Source organism: Aythya marila, assembly GCF_965140915.1.
Source record: "Aythya marila genome assembly, chromosome: 1".
NCBI lineage: Eukaryota > Metazoa > Chordata > Aves > Anseriformes > Anatidae > Aythya > Aythya marila.
In genome coordinates this window covers 78,950,853-78,969,225 of record NC_139042.1, presented here as the reverse complement: position 1 = coordinate 78,969,225, position 18,373 = coordinate 78,950,853, and the positions used below count along the sequence as shown (strand labels likewise).

General features: G+C 39.4%; 1 protein-coding gene across 2 annotated transcripts in view; it reads right to left on the bottom strand.

Moving 5' to 3' along the window:
* Positions 1 to 275: 275 nt before the first annotated feature.
* Positions 276 to 18,373, bottom strand: part of GLRA2 (glycine receptor alpha 2) — a gene marked incomplete at both ends in the record, with an annotated part of 130,177 nt that continues 112,079 nt past the window's right edge. For both annotated transcript variants that reach the window (XM_082753525.1, XM_082753524.1), the window contains one exon: positions 276 to 554. In XM_082753525.1, coding sequence (XP_082609651.1) covers positions 276 to 554 — 279 coding nt within the window. The remainder of the gene's footprint in view (positions 555 to 18,373) is intronic.

Below are 18,373 nucleotides of genomic sequence, written 5' to 3'. Positions count from 1 at the left end.
AGTTGGGTAAAATTTGGCCCCATTTACAGATGTCTGATTAATGGTGATTCTGGAAGAAGAACACTGAGAGTACATAAAGGGACCCCTTATTGACTGTTCTCAGGCATATTGTTTCATGCAATCAACTTTTCTTCTATAATTTTTTTTCTCTTTCATTTTCTCTTCAGAGTCCTGAGGGGAAAAAGAAACCTTTAATCCAAATGACAGAAAGACATTTCACTGTTTATTTACATGTGGATCACTTTGGCTGAGTAGTCCTGGCAAACCAGAGTTGCCTATTTCTTGTGAATGTCCTCATGCCGTATAATTTTGTATGTAATCCAGTAAAAGATGTTGAAAATGAGGAAGGCGAGTGGGAATGCAGCACGAGATATTGTATCAATCCTTTTTGCACGGTCAACAAACTTCTTTTTGATGGAATCTGAATCCTTTGGTGGTGCTGGCGGTGGGTTAGGTGGAGCAGCTTTGACTGCTGTGCCATCTTTCACTTGGAGACAGTGACCCATGCCATAGCCACTGAAATTGAATCGACTGTCACGAGCAACTTCATCTTCCTGAGAGATAAATAAGACAAATAAGTCAAAGAAGACAATAGGACACAATCTCCTCTCTATCAAGCATGCCATATACCTGAATATTTGATGTGCACCCCTCCAAACCACCTAAGTGAATTAGCTGTTTAACTACGATACAAAATCCAGATTTAAAAGACAAGCGAGCAATTAAAACTCACAAGAAAAGACATGGAAATTCGGTGACTGCCTTACTTTCTCTCTGGCTAAACCAACAGAGGAAACAGCAGTGCCCCAATCCCCACAGAAGAGGAAGGGATACAGCCCATCTCTTCCTACCCCATAGGAAGAGATATGACTTCAAAGACTCTTATTGTTCTCCTTGGGCTTACTGCGAGGAGGAACCCTGGTCATGTTGGCAGCAGAGAGTTTGCTCTGGCCATATTGATTTAAACAACCATGGGATCCAGGGGCCCAAGATCATGGTAAAGAATACACTTGGCTCAGTCTAGCTGCAGCCTTGCAACCCCATCCTTGATTTGCAAAACAAGGGTTGATCACATCCTCCCCCACCCCTGTGCTTGTAGGAATACTCCTAGAATCAATACTTCAAAACACACTGAGCATTTGGACTTAGTGGTGGTAACAGGTACAATATTGCAAGCTAACATAGCACCATCTTGCAAAAATCCATTTTTTTTCTCTTGTCTGAGTGGGTAATATTTGTTTTTGGAAAGGTGAGTAACTTAACTTTATCATCATGACCATGTGATGAAAGGTTTGTGTCTGTTTGTGCTGGTAAATTCTCACTTCTCCTGTCTGATAGCACAGTAATATATGAGTTAACAGTTACTGGCAGCCCTCCACAAAGGATACAAAACCAGCAAATAAGTAATTCTACTCTTTTTCATTCCAGCAGTGATGAAATGTAGTTCCAGCAGCTTGCCCTAGTTAAAGACATTCTCTTTAACCAACAGATACTTCATTGTTGACTTTAAATGACCTCTTCCTGGGTCCACAAGCAGCCCACTCACTCACAGGGAATACTCCCTCTTATCTCTTGCTAACCCACAGCCTTCTGATCTTAACGGAGAATCAGAGACCACAAAAAAAAACATCAGAGTAGCAAGATACTGAATACTGAAGTTTGCTGAACTTGGGATGGGGACAGAGGACAATTTACACCAAGTCGGGATGCAAATCACTGCTCCTTCACAGAAGCAAATCTTTTCATAATTACATTGCTCTCTCCTTGTCTTCAGCATTGGAATTGTATATATCACCAGGCTTGCTCTCCTTACCTTGGAGTTGACATGCAAATATGAAAAACCAATAGTGGAATCCAAGGCTACCAAATGAGAAATAGTCACTCTGAGGTGATGCAAGTGGTTATGGAAGGAGGATAGGCAATAAACAGTGCTTTTGAGCTCCTGTCACTTCAGGCTGAGGACTATTCTACAGTGTACACATTAATAGGTGGATAATTGCTTTATTGTAAGACTGTTTGAGCACCTCTCCATGTTTTATATCCCTTCCATCTCTGAAGCTCATCATCACTAAGGCAAAGAAGCTTGGTCCTTTCTTTTTTCAATTTTATTTATTTAGAGTTTGCAGTTCCTCCGTGAAAAAATACAAAGTTCTCCTTGTCCTAGTGATTATAAATATGTAGACGATTTAAAGATAAATCCATTGAGAACTAAGTTGTGGGCAGTCCTATGCAAGACTTCTCTTGCATAACTCAGTAACATCACACAGTCCTCCAATAATACAGGATTCTGCTTTCCTTGCAGCACTTTCCCTTTTACTGAGTTTGAAGGATAAAATGTCTGCTCAGGACATAAAAGGTGATTAAAAAGGGTAATAGATTTTCAACAGCTGTGTTACCATATGTGCTTCATTCTTTTTTTTAAGTTTAATTTTGGTTACTTGTGAGGGACCTGGGGGGAGAAGTGGGGGAAAGGGAGTGGAATAAAATGTCAGTGTAGGACTTGGAAAGCCCAGACTTCCATGCCCTGCTGTGCCACAGCTTTGTTGTGTGGGGCTGAGCAACTCATCTTCAATGTTATAACATTTTTTCTGAGCTTACACTGTTGTAATTCCAGTGGGAAGCCACCTAAGATTAGGGACATGGACCTTTAACCTGCATTCTTCCAGGCCTTCAGCACCCAGCCCTTATCTGTAAGGAACCACCCATTTTCCAAAAGTATTCAGAGCCCTGTATTTTGCCCTACAGACAGTTGGCTGCACCACTTCATTTTTACAAAACCCAGAGGAAAGTGTGCCCAGTTCCCATGCTATCTTTTTTTTTTTTATTATTTAGGACTTCAATCCTAAATTCAGTTTACACTGAATACAAGAGGTACAGCATTCTTCTGGGATATGAGTACAAACTTGGTTGCCTTCTCTTCTTGAGTAGATTTGAATCTCCTTCTCCCTGATCAAAGTTTGCATCAGCTTGTTGGCTTGTTGCCTGCTCTTCCAACATGGAGCTCTTTGCTGTTTGCAAAAAGTGAGAATTTATGTAGCTTTCCTTTTCTTAAGTTTACCAGAAAAACTCTTTTCAAAGCCTAATAACTAATGAAGAGAATGGCGCTGTGTCTCCACGCTATTCTTTTCCATGTTTGATATTCCACTCTTACAAAAACTCAGTATTACTGACACCTAAGGATTGCAGTTGTTGTGATCATCTAAGGCTCTGCTTGGTAGGGGGCTGGACCAGATGACCTCCAGAGGTCCCTTCCAACCTTGACTATGCTGTGATTCTCTGATCAAAGTGCCTCTGCAAGCAAGCAAAGCCACAGTCCTTTCAACCCACAGATAGCTTTCAGCTCCATCTCCACCATACTGTTTCCAGTGGTAAAATCCAGCAAGAGTTGAAGTGGCTTTGCAGTCTGGCACCCACCAGCCCTCTAAACACTGCCTGCACCTAAAGTCTCACTGGCAAGCTCTGACACCATCAGAGCTCTCCCACCTGACCAGACATCACTTGAAAGACCTCAGGGTGGTGAGGTCTCTGCTGTCTTTCATGAAACAGGTCAATAAGGTTGAAAGCTGAAAACAAAACCCTGTGGAGATCAAGAACCACATGTCTATGGGTTTCCAGTGAGAATGCAGTCAGGTGTGTGTCCTGTTGGTGCCCTGAGCCCTTGAACCTGCTCCACCCAAAATGACACAGGAGGGAATGTAAGGCTTTCTTTCTGCTGTTGAACAAAAAGAACCCAGAGGGTAAACTCTAGAACTGGAACTTCAGGGTCCATGCAGCTTGTCTTACTCCGGTGTGGACAATATGGACAAGCTTTCTTCAAGATACATTTGGTCCACTGGAGCCTAGCACTACACTCTGTGGTCATAAGCCATGTGGTGACACCTCATGGCCTTAGGAACAATAAAATCCCCAATGTTCTTAATTTTATCAATACAGACATGGTTAAAGAGATTTTCTTTAAAACACCGTAGTCTTACTGAAAAGACATAATTTGATGTTTCAGAGTATCTTCCAACATTCTATTATACATAAAGGACTTTGGGGAAGAGTCATGGAGATAAAATACCAAATGTAGATCCTTTGACAAAGAGAACCCTTTTTTCACATTTCAGTATTTGAGATGAATTCACCTCAAGTACCTTCTCTTAACATAGTGCACATTTTCCTTTCACCTGGAGGCTTGAAGAACTACTGGGCAAACTACCTAGGGTACCTTCTGACATGGCTGCAGAATTCCTCCTCACTCCTGACATCATATTCAGTTTGTACAATCTCACATAACCTACAGTGCAGACTCATCCAAAGACAGTCCTCAATTAGTGCTTTTCACCAGCTTAGTCACTGGTAGAATAGTGCAAACCACTTTGCAAACATTTCGATCTTTGTTTTCATCAGATTACACATAAAACTTGCATTTGTTTTAAACCGGACAGGATCTCACTTGCTTCAATCCCCACTTTTTTGTTTTCACAGGTTTTGAAGCTAAAATCGAAGAGTGGGTAGAAGCCACTGGACATCAACTGGAGTGGCAAAATCCACTGACATTGAAGTGAAAGACTTTGTCCTTCTAAAGGGATGTAAAGTTAGTGTTGCATACTACACACCCCATAACTCAATCTGCCCTTGATAAAGACACAAGCTAGATTTAAAAACAGAAAAGAAATAAATAGCAAGATGAAAGTGTTCTTTTGCTGTTTTTCTCTCAGATGTTCACACTCCTGAGTATTTTACAGGAACTATCCACTGAAAACTACATTTCCTGAGAGTTGGGCAAATGGTTTCTGCAGATGCATTTTCAACACCACATAATTTTCTAAATAGGTTTTTGTGTATTATCGTATGGTGTCATACCAAACTTATTTAGATGTTGACTTTAACCAATTTTCATCAAGAAAGATGTGTTTATTTTTTTTTTCCTCAAAAATTTTAATTCCTTTTATGAATACAATAATTTTATTTGCTTTACAAAATAATGGCATTAGATTCTCTTGTCCTTGCTTTACAATAGACAACATCTAAATCAGAAGGATCATATTTTTGACATGATTTTCTTTCTTCATATTCCATCTTTGAAAAGCTTTATTTTCTACTATGTCAGGTTTGGAATGAAACTCATACCATCAACTTCATGCCAAAGCAACCATGAACAGGAAAAACACTTTAGAAAATCAGTCCATTCTCTGCCTTGCTTGCACAGCTTTCTATACAATGCATTCTGAATTTCTTTGTCCAGAACACTTTTAAATGCTTATTGTCAGAACTGACTCAGTTTTAACAATGAGGAAAATGAGAGAGAGGCTGGCTTCAAACGGTGTATTTAATTTACTCTCTGATGTGATTTATTCATTTAATTTTGCTACTCTTTTTTCCAACATATGGTGGGCAAACGATTTAAAAGACTATCTAGTTTAATTAAATTTCAAGGACATAGGAAATTAATTTTAGCTATAGGGTAGAGAACATCAGGAAAATTTTCCTTTTGGCATTCATAAGCACAAAGTTAGAAAACCACAATAAATTTAGACTTGAATGCAAAATGGAATCGATATGAATTAGACAGCAAAATAACTTCAGAGACTTCATTCCTAAATCATTATGATTTTGAAACAACTCCCATCTCTCAGTACCTTACATAATTCACAGTGTGGTTTTGCAAAGACACTCATGCTCACATGATTTCTGTTCTCAGGAGTCAGTGAATAAGTGATGGAGGTAGTTCAGCCAAGAAGCATGGTTGGATTTTCAAAACCTTATTGCTTCCCCACAGAAGGCCCTCAGAAAGTTAAATTGTCAGGTGAACTGTCAGAGAAAAGGTCCTTTCATAGACTTCATAGGCTAACTGTTTAAAAGACAGTAATGGATTTTAGGAATAAAAGATCCGTTTTATAACTGAGGGATTTGCTGGAGAGGATCCTCCAAGCATCATCACTAGAACCAGCAGCAAGGAAGAGATTTATAAAAGATCTGAGGAAAAGGTCTTTTCCCCAAGTGAAGGTATGCAGGAGAAACAGGCTATTCAGAATGGACAACTTTCAACCAAGCAGAAGGATCTCTAAATATTGAGTGACTGAGTAATGAAATAGCAGTAGGTGAAAGGCAAGCTAAAGCACATTGCAAAAGGTAACCCTGATTAGACATAGACAGTAATTGGCTCAAATGCATTCTTTCTTGGGTGAGAACTGTGGGAATTACCATGTAGATGACTGAAAACATCAGTTCACTACTAAATGGAAGTCAGGCAAACAAATCAGAAAATGTCCTTCTGCCACTTTGTCCACTTAAAGCGTGAACAGTTTTTGAACCTGAGGAACATTTCTAGTCATACAAAGTCAGGAAAGACATAGCAGAATAATATAAAGTACAAAGAGAAACAACAACAATTATAAAAGACTTTTTATGTATGTAGGGATCCAAAGTAGATGAGATCTCTTCAGCTTAGAAAAGCTGTGTTTGAAGGACAGGGGAATATTACAGATATCATAAAATCACAGTGAAAATTAATTAACGGAGGGAAAATGAATAGGTTATAGTATTATTATTTTTTTTTTTTTCCAATGCAGGAAATAAGATAAAACACAATGACACAAGGAGGAAGAAAAGGAAAATTTATTTTTAGGAGGAAATTATCTTTCATTTACCTGTGTAAATCATTGTGTTAGAACAATTTAGAGGATGAAAATAGCACAATGGCACGGATTCAGGAAATATACACCTATGTGTGGCTATTGAATGTGCAACCTTAGTTCATGAAAAAGTACACCCTTAGCTCCTTGTTTTCAGAATACAGAAAAGTCCTTCTGGAGGAACCTGGAGGTTTTAAATACAATTTTTTCTCAACATCCATGCCCAGTCACTTTTCACTCACTATGGCATGTCTTATGAGAATTAAGATCTCCCATCTCTTGGTAATATGCTGGGAGCTGGAGCTAGTATTGTAATGCTCTGCATTTCCACTGATTTTCAGTATTTTGAGAGTCTTTTTTTTTTTTTTTTTTTTTTTTTTTTCTCCTCTTCACACAGCTGAGGCAGAAAGTGATGACTCTCACATAGCAAACCTATTTGGTCATTAACAGACTTCTCTGTTTTTTTTCCTTCTTGAACCTGATCTCAGGAACCTGATCTCTAGTTTGTTCCTTCCTGATGTGGATCTTAGTTCACCTACACCAGATGCCATTTCCTCTCCTCAATCAAGGTTCAGGAGCAGAAAATAATGTAAAATTGTTACTTTCTCACTGCAATCTGTCCCAAAGTATTGATCAAGATGGGCCCCTAACTTGCTCTAAGTATTGTTTTTTCCTAAATATTCACCTAGGTGTTTCATCAAAAACATAAGAAATCTTTCACTGATCGTCCTGAGTGATATTGCTCTGTCAGGATGCATCATTCTGTGTGTAACAGTGGTTTTGTTCCTTTTCTACCTCTCTTAACACAAACTTTTCTGCTCAGTGAGGTTTGTTTTTCTCTCATTTGGACACCCATGCCTTATAAAATCTAAGTGAAACAGACCTTGTATTATACACAGCATCAACATTTTAATTAATGGAAGAAAAATCAGTCATTGCGGTCTTCAGTAAGGGTTTCCAATGGACAAATCTAAGCTTGTTTTAGAAAGCTGTGTTTAATAATACCTCCTATCTCCAATAAACAGCAGAAGAATCTTTGAAGCATGACTGATTTACTTACTCTTTCTGTAAGAACAGCAAGTGAACTGTTGTTAATACAATAATGAAATGGTAGTTAATGTGGTTTTGCCCTCGTTGAGTAGGAATTGAGCATTATCCAACTGAAAGAGTAACATAATTTAAACATGTTGGGAAGCAAAAATATTTTCCTGCCTTGAAATATCTTTAAGTGGTACCTAAATTTTTCAAGAAAATCTTTAATAATAGAGATTATACAGTTAGTAAGGGTGATTGGTTTATTACAAAAAAAAAAAAAAAAAAAAAAAAGAAAGCAAGAAAAAAATTCTTCTTTAGTAAAGCAAGACTTGTTTCTCTCAAATTCTTAAATGCACTTAATATAAATTTATTATTCAATTTCATGTTTTATATATAATATGATTAATATTTTAATTTTTTTGGGGGGAGGGAGGGAAAAAGAGATGAAATGCTGTTTTGCAAAGCACCATAGGTATTCTGATAGACAGTTATAGATGCTAAAGAAGAACAGATCTATTTCTGGCACAGAAGAACTATGCCTCAGTTTCCATTTGTTTTAAATGACAGTGCCCAGGCTCAGTAATCTACGAGTGCCATACAGACTCATTTTGCCAGTTTATCAGTGGCAATGGCACATCAGTCTGTTATACATCAGAGAGATCCACATTAATGACCCAGATTTGAAGGATAATCTGCAGAAGTCTGGTGGATATGGGGTGACTAGTTTCTCTTCATCCTGTCTGCATGTGAAGCAGAATAAACTGCAAAGCTAGTGTTTAAACATGGGGCTATTCTGACATTTTACCAATGGAACACCAATGGAAACTTACCTAAATCCCACCTTTGCTGCTTCCTCTTGCTCTCTGCAAAACGGCTGTCTCAGGATAGACATGCTGCACCACAAGCAGACTCTCCCCCACTTGCAGCTGGCAGTACCTAAGCCCCATCCTCAGACTGCAGCTCCTCCTTGCCCTGACACCCGCTGCCCACCCAGAAAGTCCTGTCCCAGGACATATCTTGTGAAACAAGCCCCCTGTGTGACTGTTGGAGGGGAAACAGCCACTGCCTTTTCTACCACAGCATGCAGGAGACATGAGCTTGCGGCCCCCAGCTGCAGGAGGGGGTTCCTGAGTGCCTGCCCCCTCGGGAGCTTTCCCAAAAGGTTCTCTGGTGCTTTTATCAAAGAAGATTTAAATATTTTGGGGAAGATGATAGTTTTTATTGTGCCTCTGGGAAATTTTCCGCTGCTCCCTGCCTCAGCTGTAATCATTTTAGATTGCTTTTTTAGAGTACCCCAGTGCCCTGACCTCAGCATCTCAGAGTATCTCATTTGTCAAACAGCCAAAATTAAAAAAAAAAAAATGTATATCTGTGTACAAAGCCCAGAAATGACACTCGACACTTGATTTATGCAGATTATCCTCCAGAACAATACATTGCTAGCCAGTTTTTCAGACTTGGGTTTCAGTTCCCCCAGCTCCCCAGTTTTTGGGGCCAGGCAACTGGGGCCAGCCCTGTAGCCCATACTGTGACAGCCCAGGGACAGCGTACATCATCCTCCCTGCCTGAGCCAGGTGCTAGTGATGCAGAGTTGTGACCTGTGATATCAATGCCCACCACTGAGGACCAGTAGCATCCTACTCAGTGCATGCTGAGAGTGGCGAGCATCTGTGGGAAGCTGGGGGGAGAAGAGAGGAGAGAGGCTTCCCCTGCACCTCTGCAGCCCTGCATGGGGGATAAAGGGAAGGGGAAGGGGAAGGGGAAGGGGAAGGGGAAGGGGAAGGGGAAGGGGAAGGGGAAGGGGAAGGGGAAGGGGAAGGGGAAGGGGAAGGGGAAGGGGAAGGGGAAGGGGAAGGGGAAGGGGAAGGGGAAGGGGAAGGGGAAGACCAGGCTTTTTTTCTCTTTCTGTGGAAGGATTCTTTCCTTCAAGTCCTTTGCTACAACAGCATCCAGCACAAAACCCAGTAAACACAGAAACGGATTGCCAGAGCTTTCTCAGACAGACTTCATGCATTTAATTTATGCAAATACTGCACAAAACAAATTAAATATTGCAAATTATATTAATAATTTAAATTGTGCAGCTAAAAATAGTCAGGAATATCTGCAACATCTTGAAGTGTTCACATGCAAATTTTATAAGTTTTGTGTTTTTTTTTTTTTTTTTTTTTTCCTGAGGAGACAAGCCAACTGATAAATCAATGCCTTCCTTTTCCAGCTATCAGTTATTAATATGGACTCCCAATAAATAATGTTTTGGGGTTGGTTTTCTTATCTTCTATTACACAAATTATCCTTTCTGGCTTTGCATATCATTTAGTTCTTGTTAGCCAAGATCTCAATCTGCGTTTCTCTAGCTGTTTTTACTTTGCTCTGAAGCGTGATTTGGTTAAACAAACTATTTTACAGCTATCTGCACTTCAGACTTGGTTTCTGAAATTAAATTGTGGCTTCTTAGAAACATCTCGACAGTTTGAATATATTAGAAATTTACTACACAAATCCACTTCCTTATTTTCATCTTGATTTGTTTTTAAGAGGGTTGTTCCATAAAGGTCTGATATTATTTATTCACGGCAAAATAAACATTAATCATGGGGTTAAAATCAATGGCACTCAATGCTATAGCAACTTCATAGTCTAATCTTTACACAGATTTTTTTTTTTTCTTTATCTGGTAAGTAATAAATCCACAAATCCTACAAGGTCATTGGAAATATGAATACAACAAAAATGAAATAAGATTTCATTTAAAATGAGTTTGATAGTTTTTCTTCTACTGTATTAAACACAAAGATATATATACACACTTACATAGTCTGTATACACCCACACGTGTAGATATATGTACACATATATGCATATGTTCATCTACTTAATTTAGTAATCTAATGCCTTTTGTATTCGGTCAAGTCACATATTAGTGAGAAATGCAGAGATAGATTTGCTGTATTCCAGTGTAATGTTTGGAGCTCTCTCTGGAGCATTTCTGAAGCTACAACATCCATTTTGCTAGCTTTTCTGCTTGTTTTTCCCCTTCAGATGGGACTGCAGTTCTGAGGAGCAGGCATACAGGATGCACAAGCAAGAGTCATTAAACATTCCCAATCCTCTCTGCCTATGAACAGGCTCTTTGCTGGGGTGCTGGCACCTCTCCAAAAGGACCATCTACCCAGACCAGTAGCTAAGCAATAGATCACCTTGTGGTGGACTTTTATTACTTGGCAAAACTGATTAAAAGATAAAGTGAAACAGTAGATTTAATAGTATATAAAAGGCACAGGCAGACCAAATGTGGAAGAATGACTATAGCAGTGGAAGAGGCATTCTTGAGAGAGGAAATCAGATGCTCATCTGATCTCAAGGCTTGTTCAAGATGATTAAGAAGAACGGGAGAAGAAATATCCAATTAATTTATCTAGAGGAGACAGCATGAGAACACCCTATGCCAAAAAGTTGTTATTCCAGTAGCCTTCCCCAAATGTGTATATTGCATGTTTCATCTTTCACGTGTTCTGGAACATTAAGTCCTAAATCAGTGTTCCCAAAGCTGGAGAAAAGCCTGTCTTTGGGAGTACCGAGGAGATCAGGATTCACTTTGAGGGCCTAAGACCACCTGATCTTGAGGTGTTATTCTGGGAGGGACTAAGATCTGGAGAAGGATTTTGTTCAGCAAATGTGCCCCTAACTCAGAGCACGAAGTAGTGTAGGAGCCCTCCTGGACCAAGGGAGACCCAGCAGCATGGATTTCTACTTCACTGGACCTCCAACAGCCTCATGAGCAACAGGCAGAAATGTTATGCCAAGATCAAGCAACATGATGACTTTGGGAGCAACCTTTTTGGGGGATCAACCTATTTTGGGAGTGCATAGTAGCATACCACACACTGTGCATTCACAATGAGTAGACTTTAACCTGATTTGCTTGTCCTCTGAGCTGAAAACATGAATGGTGTCTTGAAATCACTAATGAGAAATACAAGCAAATCAATTAGGAAATGGTATTCAATAGCCACTCTCAGGCTGTCTCCTTCCTTCTACAGCTGTCTCTTTTCTTTGTGATTGCCTTTTTATTTTTTTCTACTATACATTTTGCCTCATTAATTCTCAGTTCTGCTCTTGCGTACATCCTCTTTGATGCTTTTGCCCTTGCTCATTTCCAAACACACGACCTCCACATTCTGCTTGTCAAATTCAGTTACTTCCTCAACCCCTGCCTGTTCTTGCCCCTTTCTGGTCCCTGCAGCTAAATTCTCTTCCTCCAAAGAGAAGTCAAATCATTAAAGTAGAGCTACACCTTGCCAAGACCACTTCTGATCTGAGAGGTGTTATTTGACCTTTTAAGAATAATCAGGAATTGTTTAATTTTTTAGTGAAAAGCCTACTTCCACTTCTGCATAACCATAGAGCTCCTAATTGCTCAGAGAGTTTCCAGTATGACAGAGCATTTTGAAAAGTATCACCATGCATTTGTACTACTGTTCATGATATATCGCATGCCCTGCTACCGGTGCAGAAAGCTGGAGATTGCCAAGTGCGTTGTTGGCCCATGGAGCCTCCTGTGCCTTTGTTCTGACTGCCCAGAGCTTGCAACCAAATCCACTTTGAGACTTTGGAAAATGAACACAATAAGTGCAAAAAGCAAAACCTTAAAGTGGGATTTTTCTTTTATTCCCAGTTTAAAACCCAGCAAAGAGAGTTGTCATTTGTGCATTTTACATGTTCCAGTCTACTGAGAGCTCAGTAGTGGAGTAATGTGTGCATATAGTAACAGATTAAAGACTTGGCATGCTCTAGAATGCTCCAATGACGTGTCCAATCGCAGCAGTACCATCTGCTTTTCCTTATACGTGCTAAATTTATAGTGCTGTGTTAATTTCTATATTAGTTTACACACCACCTACAGGAAATTATATTCAACAGATAAGCAATATTTGGGCTTTGTTGTTTGTCTTTAGCAAACAGTTAGTAAATGCCTCTCCAATTACTCTGAGCTCTCATTTTAGAGAAAGAAGGCTAGAGATCACTAACATTGATTGTTCTTTTTTGTTCCTGAAGGTGTGACAATGACTCACAATTCAAGTGTTATTTCCCTAAATTGTTGTTCATTCAGATCTGGGTAGAATTTTGAGAATGTATGACAGACTGAAAGGTGGTCAGACTTCCACCCAGAGTCTGGACACCCTGACAATAGAAGAACCCTGTATTTTAGCTGTATTTTAAATTATATAATTAAATGAACCTCTCCTATACCTTGTGGAAATTCTACTGTGCAGGAAAGCTCATTGTTAACTGTATTTTCTCTTCAGGTGGCATTCAATTTGATGCTACAGAAAATGCCACCTTATTGATCAACACAGTAAACAAACCTACAAAACATGTGGGTATGTTCTCCCTGTACTGTGGAAAGAAACAAAAATAATAGAACAAGGCCATGGAGTCTGCACAGTATTGGCAATATCCCACTCCTCAAGCTTGGTCACTGAAAATCTGAAGCGTGGGAAGACAGAAGGCAGGGCTAAAAAAAAATCCATATGACAAACATCTGGGGTTTCTACAGGACTCTTGCCCCACTAGCGTTGTGGTAGCATGATTTACTGAAGATTCCATAGCTAGCCCATTTGCAGCATCTCTGCATGACATTGTGCCGAGTGATTTTTCCCCATCAGATGAAAGACTCAGTTATCCCTCCATGGGTATGAGGGAAGCAGGCATTTCAAAGTGCAAGACCACTGAACTACCACCTGAGGGGACAATTGTCTAGAGGATATTTTTTAAATGTGTTTGCCACATTTAAATAGATGGTTTCAGCTTGCCAGTCTTGGAATGGCTCCTAAAATAAACATCAATATAAAGAATAAGGCAATTTGTTTTGGATGATTAAGAGAATCTGGCTCATATATCCGAGGTGTGACAATTCCAATCACATCTTCATTTCAATTTACAGGGAAAGAAATAATCTAGGCTTTGTTATTGTTCATAATGCTGTTGCTATATATTTGACATGATAATCTACAGTATTAGTCAGTAAATTGACTCACTGGACTGCCCTTGATCATATGTTCCATTTTCTGCTCAGCAGGGCCCTCTCTAACAGCTATATATAACCAGGAAGAAAAAAAGAAAGACAGCTTTCTCTTAGATCATTACAAGATGATGTTGCATTCAGTTTTCCTGTTGCTTCAAAGGTCATAAATGATGTGATCTTTTTGCCATCACAGATAATATATGGCTGCTGTTTCTCTGACTTGTCAACTCCTCATACAGAAATCCAATACTCCCCACTTGTCATATATTCATTTCCGATGCATCTTCTCTTGCCAGGCCCAAAATGAAATAGTCATTGTATTCCTACCTGCCAGCTTTCAAGTCTTGGCTTGTATGGTCCTTCCTTGTCAAAACCCAGTTGTCACGTTAGCAATCCACGAGTACTTGCAGTAAATGTAAAGTCTCCTGATCTTAATTAAAATTCTGTATGCTTTTCTGTTAAATAAAGAAAATTGCTATGTACCTTAATCCATAGCCCTGCTCTTCTCCCATAGTTTTTCAATGTCTGATTACTAAGCTAATTGCACAGGCAAGTTGCTTTTATACTGCATCATGCATTTATTAGTTTTATATCACTATCAAAATAAGTATTAGATTAATCTTGTCTCTTCGCATGTATTTTGAAAAATTGTTTCCTCCGTCCAGGCAGAAGTTAAAATTAGGAATGACCTCTAAAAGGGGCTGGAGTATGAAGGGCCGTTCTCAGGGCTAAGAAAGGATGAGAGCAGAGACTCAGAAAGCAGGCAGCTTAGCAGGAGATCAGCACAAGTTACAGAATATGAACTCATGTAGCTGTATTTTAGCAGAGTATCAGCAGCTGTGTAACCTGGGCTGCTGCCGAGGATGGGGAACTGCAGAGCCTTGGGACAGAAAGAGCCTATTGCTATTCCTGTCCAGAAGGGTAAATAATTGTTCAGAGTCCTTTGTACTGACCTTTGTTCTAGGAGTGCTTGTGAGTCAAGGAGAATTACAGGGTGTAAATCAGAAATACTCAGCTACAGGTCAGCACATCCACGAAGAGACATAATTCAGCTCACAGTCTCCCAGAGGAGCAATCCCTCACAAATCTCTCTTAAACTCCCTCCTGATATATTGGGCACGTTACAGAAGGAACTGTTTAAGAGCACTGATTAATATTATCAGCCACTGTAAATCTCCCAGTGTGCTGCCTGGTGCTGGCAGTGCCAGCTGGCTCTCAAGGACCCTTCTGGTCCTGTCTTCTGTGAGCCTCTGATTCTGTGTTTATAATATGAGGAATGGAAAAGGAATCAATAACTGGCCAGGACAGGCAGCTTCCTCAACATTGTAATGCTGTTTGCATATTTAAAACATGCAAAGAGGCTAAAGCCTAAGCCTCTTTGCTTCGAAAGCTGCTAGTAAAAATGATCCCTGGTTTCATATGAATCTGGTACCAGTTCCTAAGACATTTTCACTTTGATACAGAAGACAAGAGAGGAGGACTTGGGGGAAAGAAAAGTAGAAATTCACATTGCACCACAGCCTGCCAATCACCCTGAGGTAACCCACCTTGGGATTACAGGTATCTGCCTCGGGCTAAGGCAGCCTGCAGCTTGCAGAAGAGGTAAGGAATGGTATGCCCCCCAAAATGCTTTTCTATCTCTCCTCTGCTAGACAATACCACAGGAGAGCTTGGTTCTTGTTTCTGAGCTGAACGAAGTAGGTATTTGACAGACTCATGAGAGTTGGGATGGGCAGCAAGAAACATACTGCATAGGCAGTGACAGGAAAAAAGGGAGACTGGGAGCACTGGCTGAGATTCCACATGCAATAAAACCATCTATTAGCATCATATGGGGTTGGGAAAATATTCAGGAAATAACAGCTTTTCGACTCAAAACCAGTTTAAGATAAAAACAATCATATCATGATACAAGTCTGATATTCAACCCTAGCTATAAATGCCCACAATATAACTCATCAGAAAAAGGGGAAAAGCAATAACTGAACAAAACGTGATGAAATCATCAGTCTGCATATGTCAGTAAAAAAATAAATAAATAAATAAAATGCTTTTACAACAAAATAACACAACATAAGCCACAAGGGAAAGTGAACAAAGATCAAAGAGCAAATAAGAAACAGACAGCACAAGCAGGCATCACCAGTATCTAGAAGTAATAAAAGAATAAGAGCATTCAGCACCAGAGCATCTTAAAAGAGCTGTTGTGTACTTGGGGGAAAAAACAAACAAACAAACAAACAAAAACATCCTTCGTGGAAACGTAAAAAAAAGTCTTTATTTACGGCTAGGGAGCAAAACAACATTTTCTGTGCCTGCAAAAAACTACCTTTTTTTGACTATTTATTATTCTCTTTCACACTCCTGTGTGGTTCTGTATGAAAAAGTACAGTTTATACAACCTCCACATGAGCACACAGCACAGGTAACAGTAAGGGCAGAATAATAAAAGACTAACCCATTAGCAGCAAATACAGAACTGACTCCACTGCAGTTCATGACAGACAAATCTAGGACAAATCTCCAAAATAAGGAACAAAATGACAGTACTCAAAAACATTTTAAAAAAGAACTGTAACCGCTAGCTAAACAATTGCTTTTCTGTAGGATCTGAAGCCAACATAAAAGGTGAAGATATAGCACAGCAGAACTGTCTTAGTGTTATATGATTATTATTATATATATATATATGTTTTAATTATGGAAGCAAATAATCTTGTTTTTCTCCATTGTTTTTGTTTACTCCCTTGGATTGGTCAAGGATGACAAATAGCCCCACAACCACCATCTGAGAAATGTGGGATAGCAGGATGAAGCTAGCTTATGTTGAACTCCTTAAGTGTGTTAAAATGTTCCTGCTTTTATTCATATCATTGTACAAACATAAACACATCAGATGAGGAAAGAAAATACAAATACCAAAAATGCCTCACAAAACTAGCTCTCCTCCTTTTTCTTTCAGCCCGGTTCTCCTTGGAGACACAGTCACTGAACTCAGCCTTACTTTTTTCATGACGAATGCCAAATGTACCCTGTGAATATGCATTACAATTTGCAAAGTCATTAGTCATCCTGTTTGCTTTCATCTAACACATGGCTTTGGTTATTTCTATTCCCTCAATAACCTTGTACAAGATCCTTCTTCACTGCCAAGACCCTATTCACTCCACACAATTCTGGCTGCTCCAAAGGGCACGTGCACTCCTAGTTGCACAAATGCTGAGGGGATGGTATGAACATCTAAGAGCAAGTTCACAAAAAGTGTTTCAATAATCTATGAATCTCATTCAAAAAACTGAGAGGAAATCCACTTCTATGGTGTCCCTGATGAGAGACTTGACTATTGCCAGGTAGAAAGTTTAAGCTGAAAACAAATGCTACAATGAAGAATACGTTGAATATGCTGAAAAGGCATAAAGCCTATTTGCAAACTGGGTAGGAAGAGCAACTAAGCTAACTCTTGGTAGGCAAGAATGTGAAGTAACTAAAAAAAAAAATAATAAAAAATGCAGCTATATAGAGTGATAATTCTGAAGACAGCATGAAAATCAAGAAATGACTAATCCCCGTTAGTTTTGCTAGGCAAATCATAGAAATATTGGTGAGGCCACCTGGAGTGAGAAGCATGATATCCAAACATAAAAGGCTCAGAAAGAGAACAACAATTAATAAATTCAGAAAACCTGAAGCCCAGGCATGGCAGGACATGCCAGTATGTGAGGGCCTGGGGGAAACTGACAATGACTAGGCAGACAAGCACAAATGAGATCTGGTGACCTCTCTGGGAATCACAATGAAAAGGTAATGTAGGGAGAATAATGTCTAAAATATGTTATGCCTCCTCTGCTTTTTCACCTTAGACATGAACACTTACACACACAAATGCCCGCAGAATGACCTGTCTGCTAGAATATTGGCTGACTTTATGGTCTAATAAGCAAACTGCAGTTAAATAGCTGCCTAATTTGCCACTGCCATTCTATAAAGGATGGGACAAGAGCTTGCAAAACTTACAAGAAATGTAATTGTCTTTTCTGAGAGCCACTGGAAGTTTATAGGAAATAACTACGTAGCCTATTGATAGAACTGAAGGATTAATGAGCAAGAGCACAAAGTAATTTTCTGAAGACTTGAGTACCCACTCACTGGTGTAAATATCTGTGAACACAAGAATGTCCCCCTGAGTTTCACATGGGAATTCCTATGATGGTGGCAAGGTCATCAACCTGTCATAGATTGGACAAACTATTTGTGTAGTATTAGCACCTATGCTGAACATGCAATGAAACACATGGCAACACCCAAATACATCCTAACTAATCTAACTAGGTACCTTACAGCAAAAAAAAAATAAAATAGTGTTAAGACCTAGCAGTATGTCTTCTGGACAGAAGGTACCAACGGCTGTAAAAGAGCACCTTGTGAAGGACAAGTTGTCTTCATTTCATCAGCCTGTAATGGCATCACACTCAATTAGACTTTCTATAATTTCTTTTGCCTTCCATGCTCAGCACAGGAAAAAAAAACAAACAAACAAACAAAAAAAAAACTATAATTCTGCAGATGAAACAAACAAGGAGACTTAGTATTTGATTTTACACAATGTTTTGCAAAGCATCCAGACTGTGAATGTGCTAGAACCTTGGTTTTTGCAGAAATATCTGTTGCACTGACCTTGCCTATCAATTTG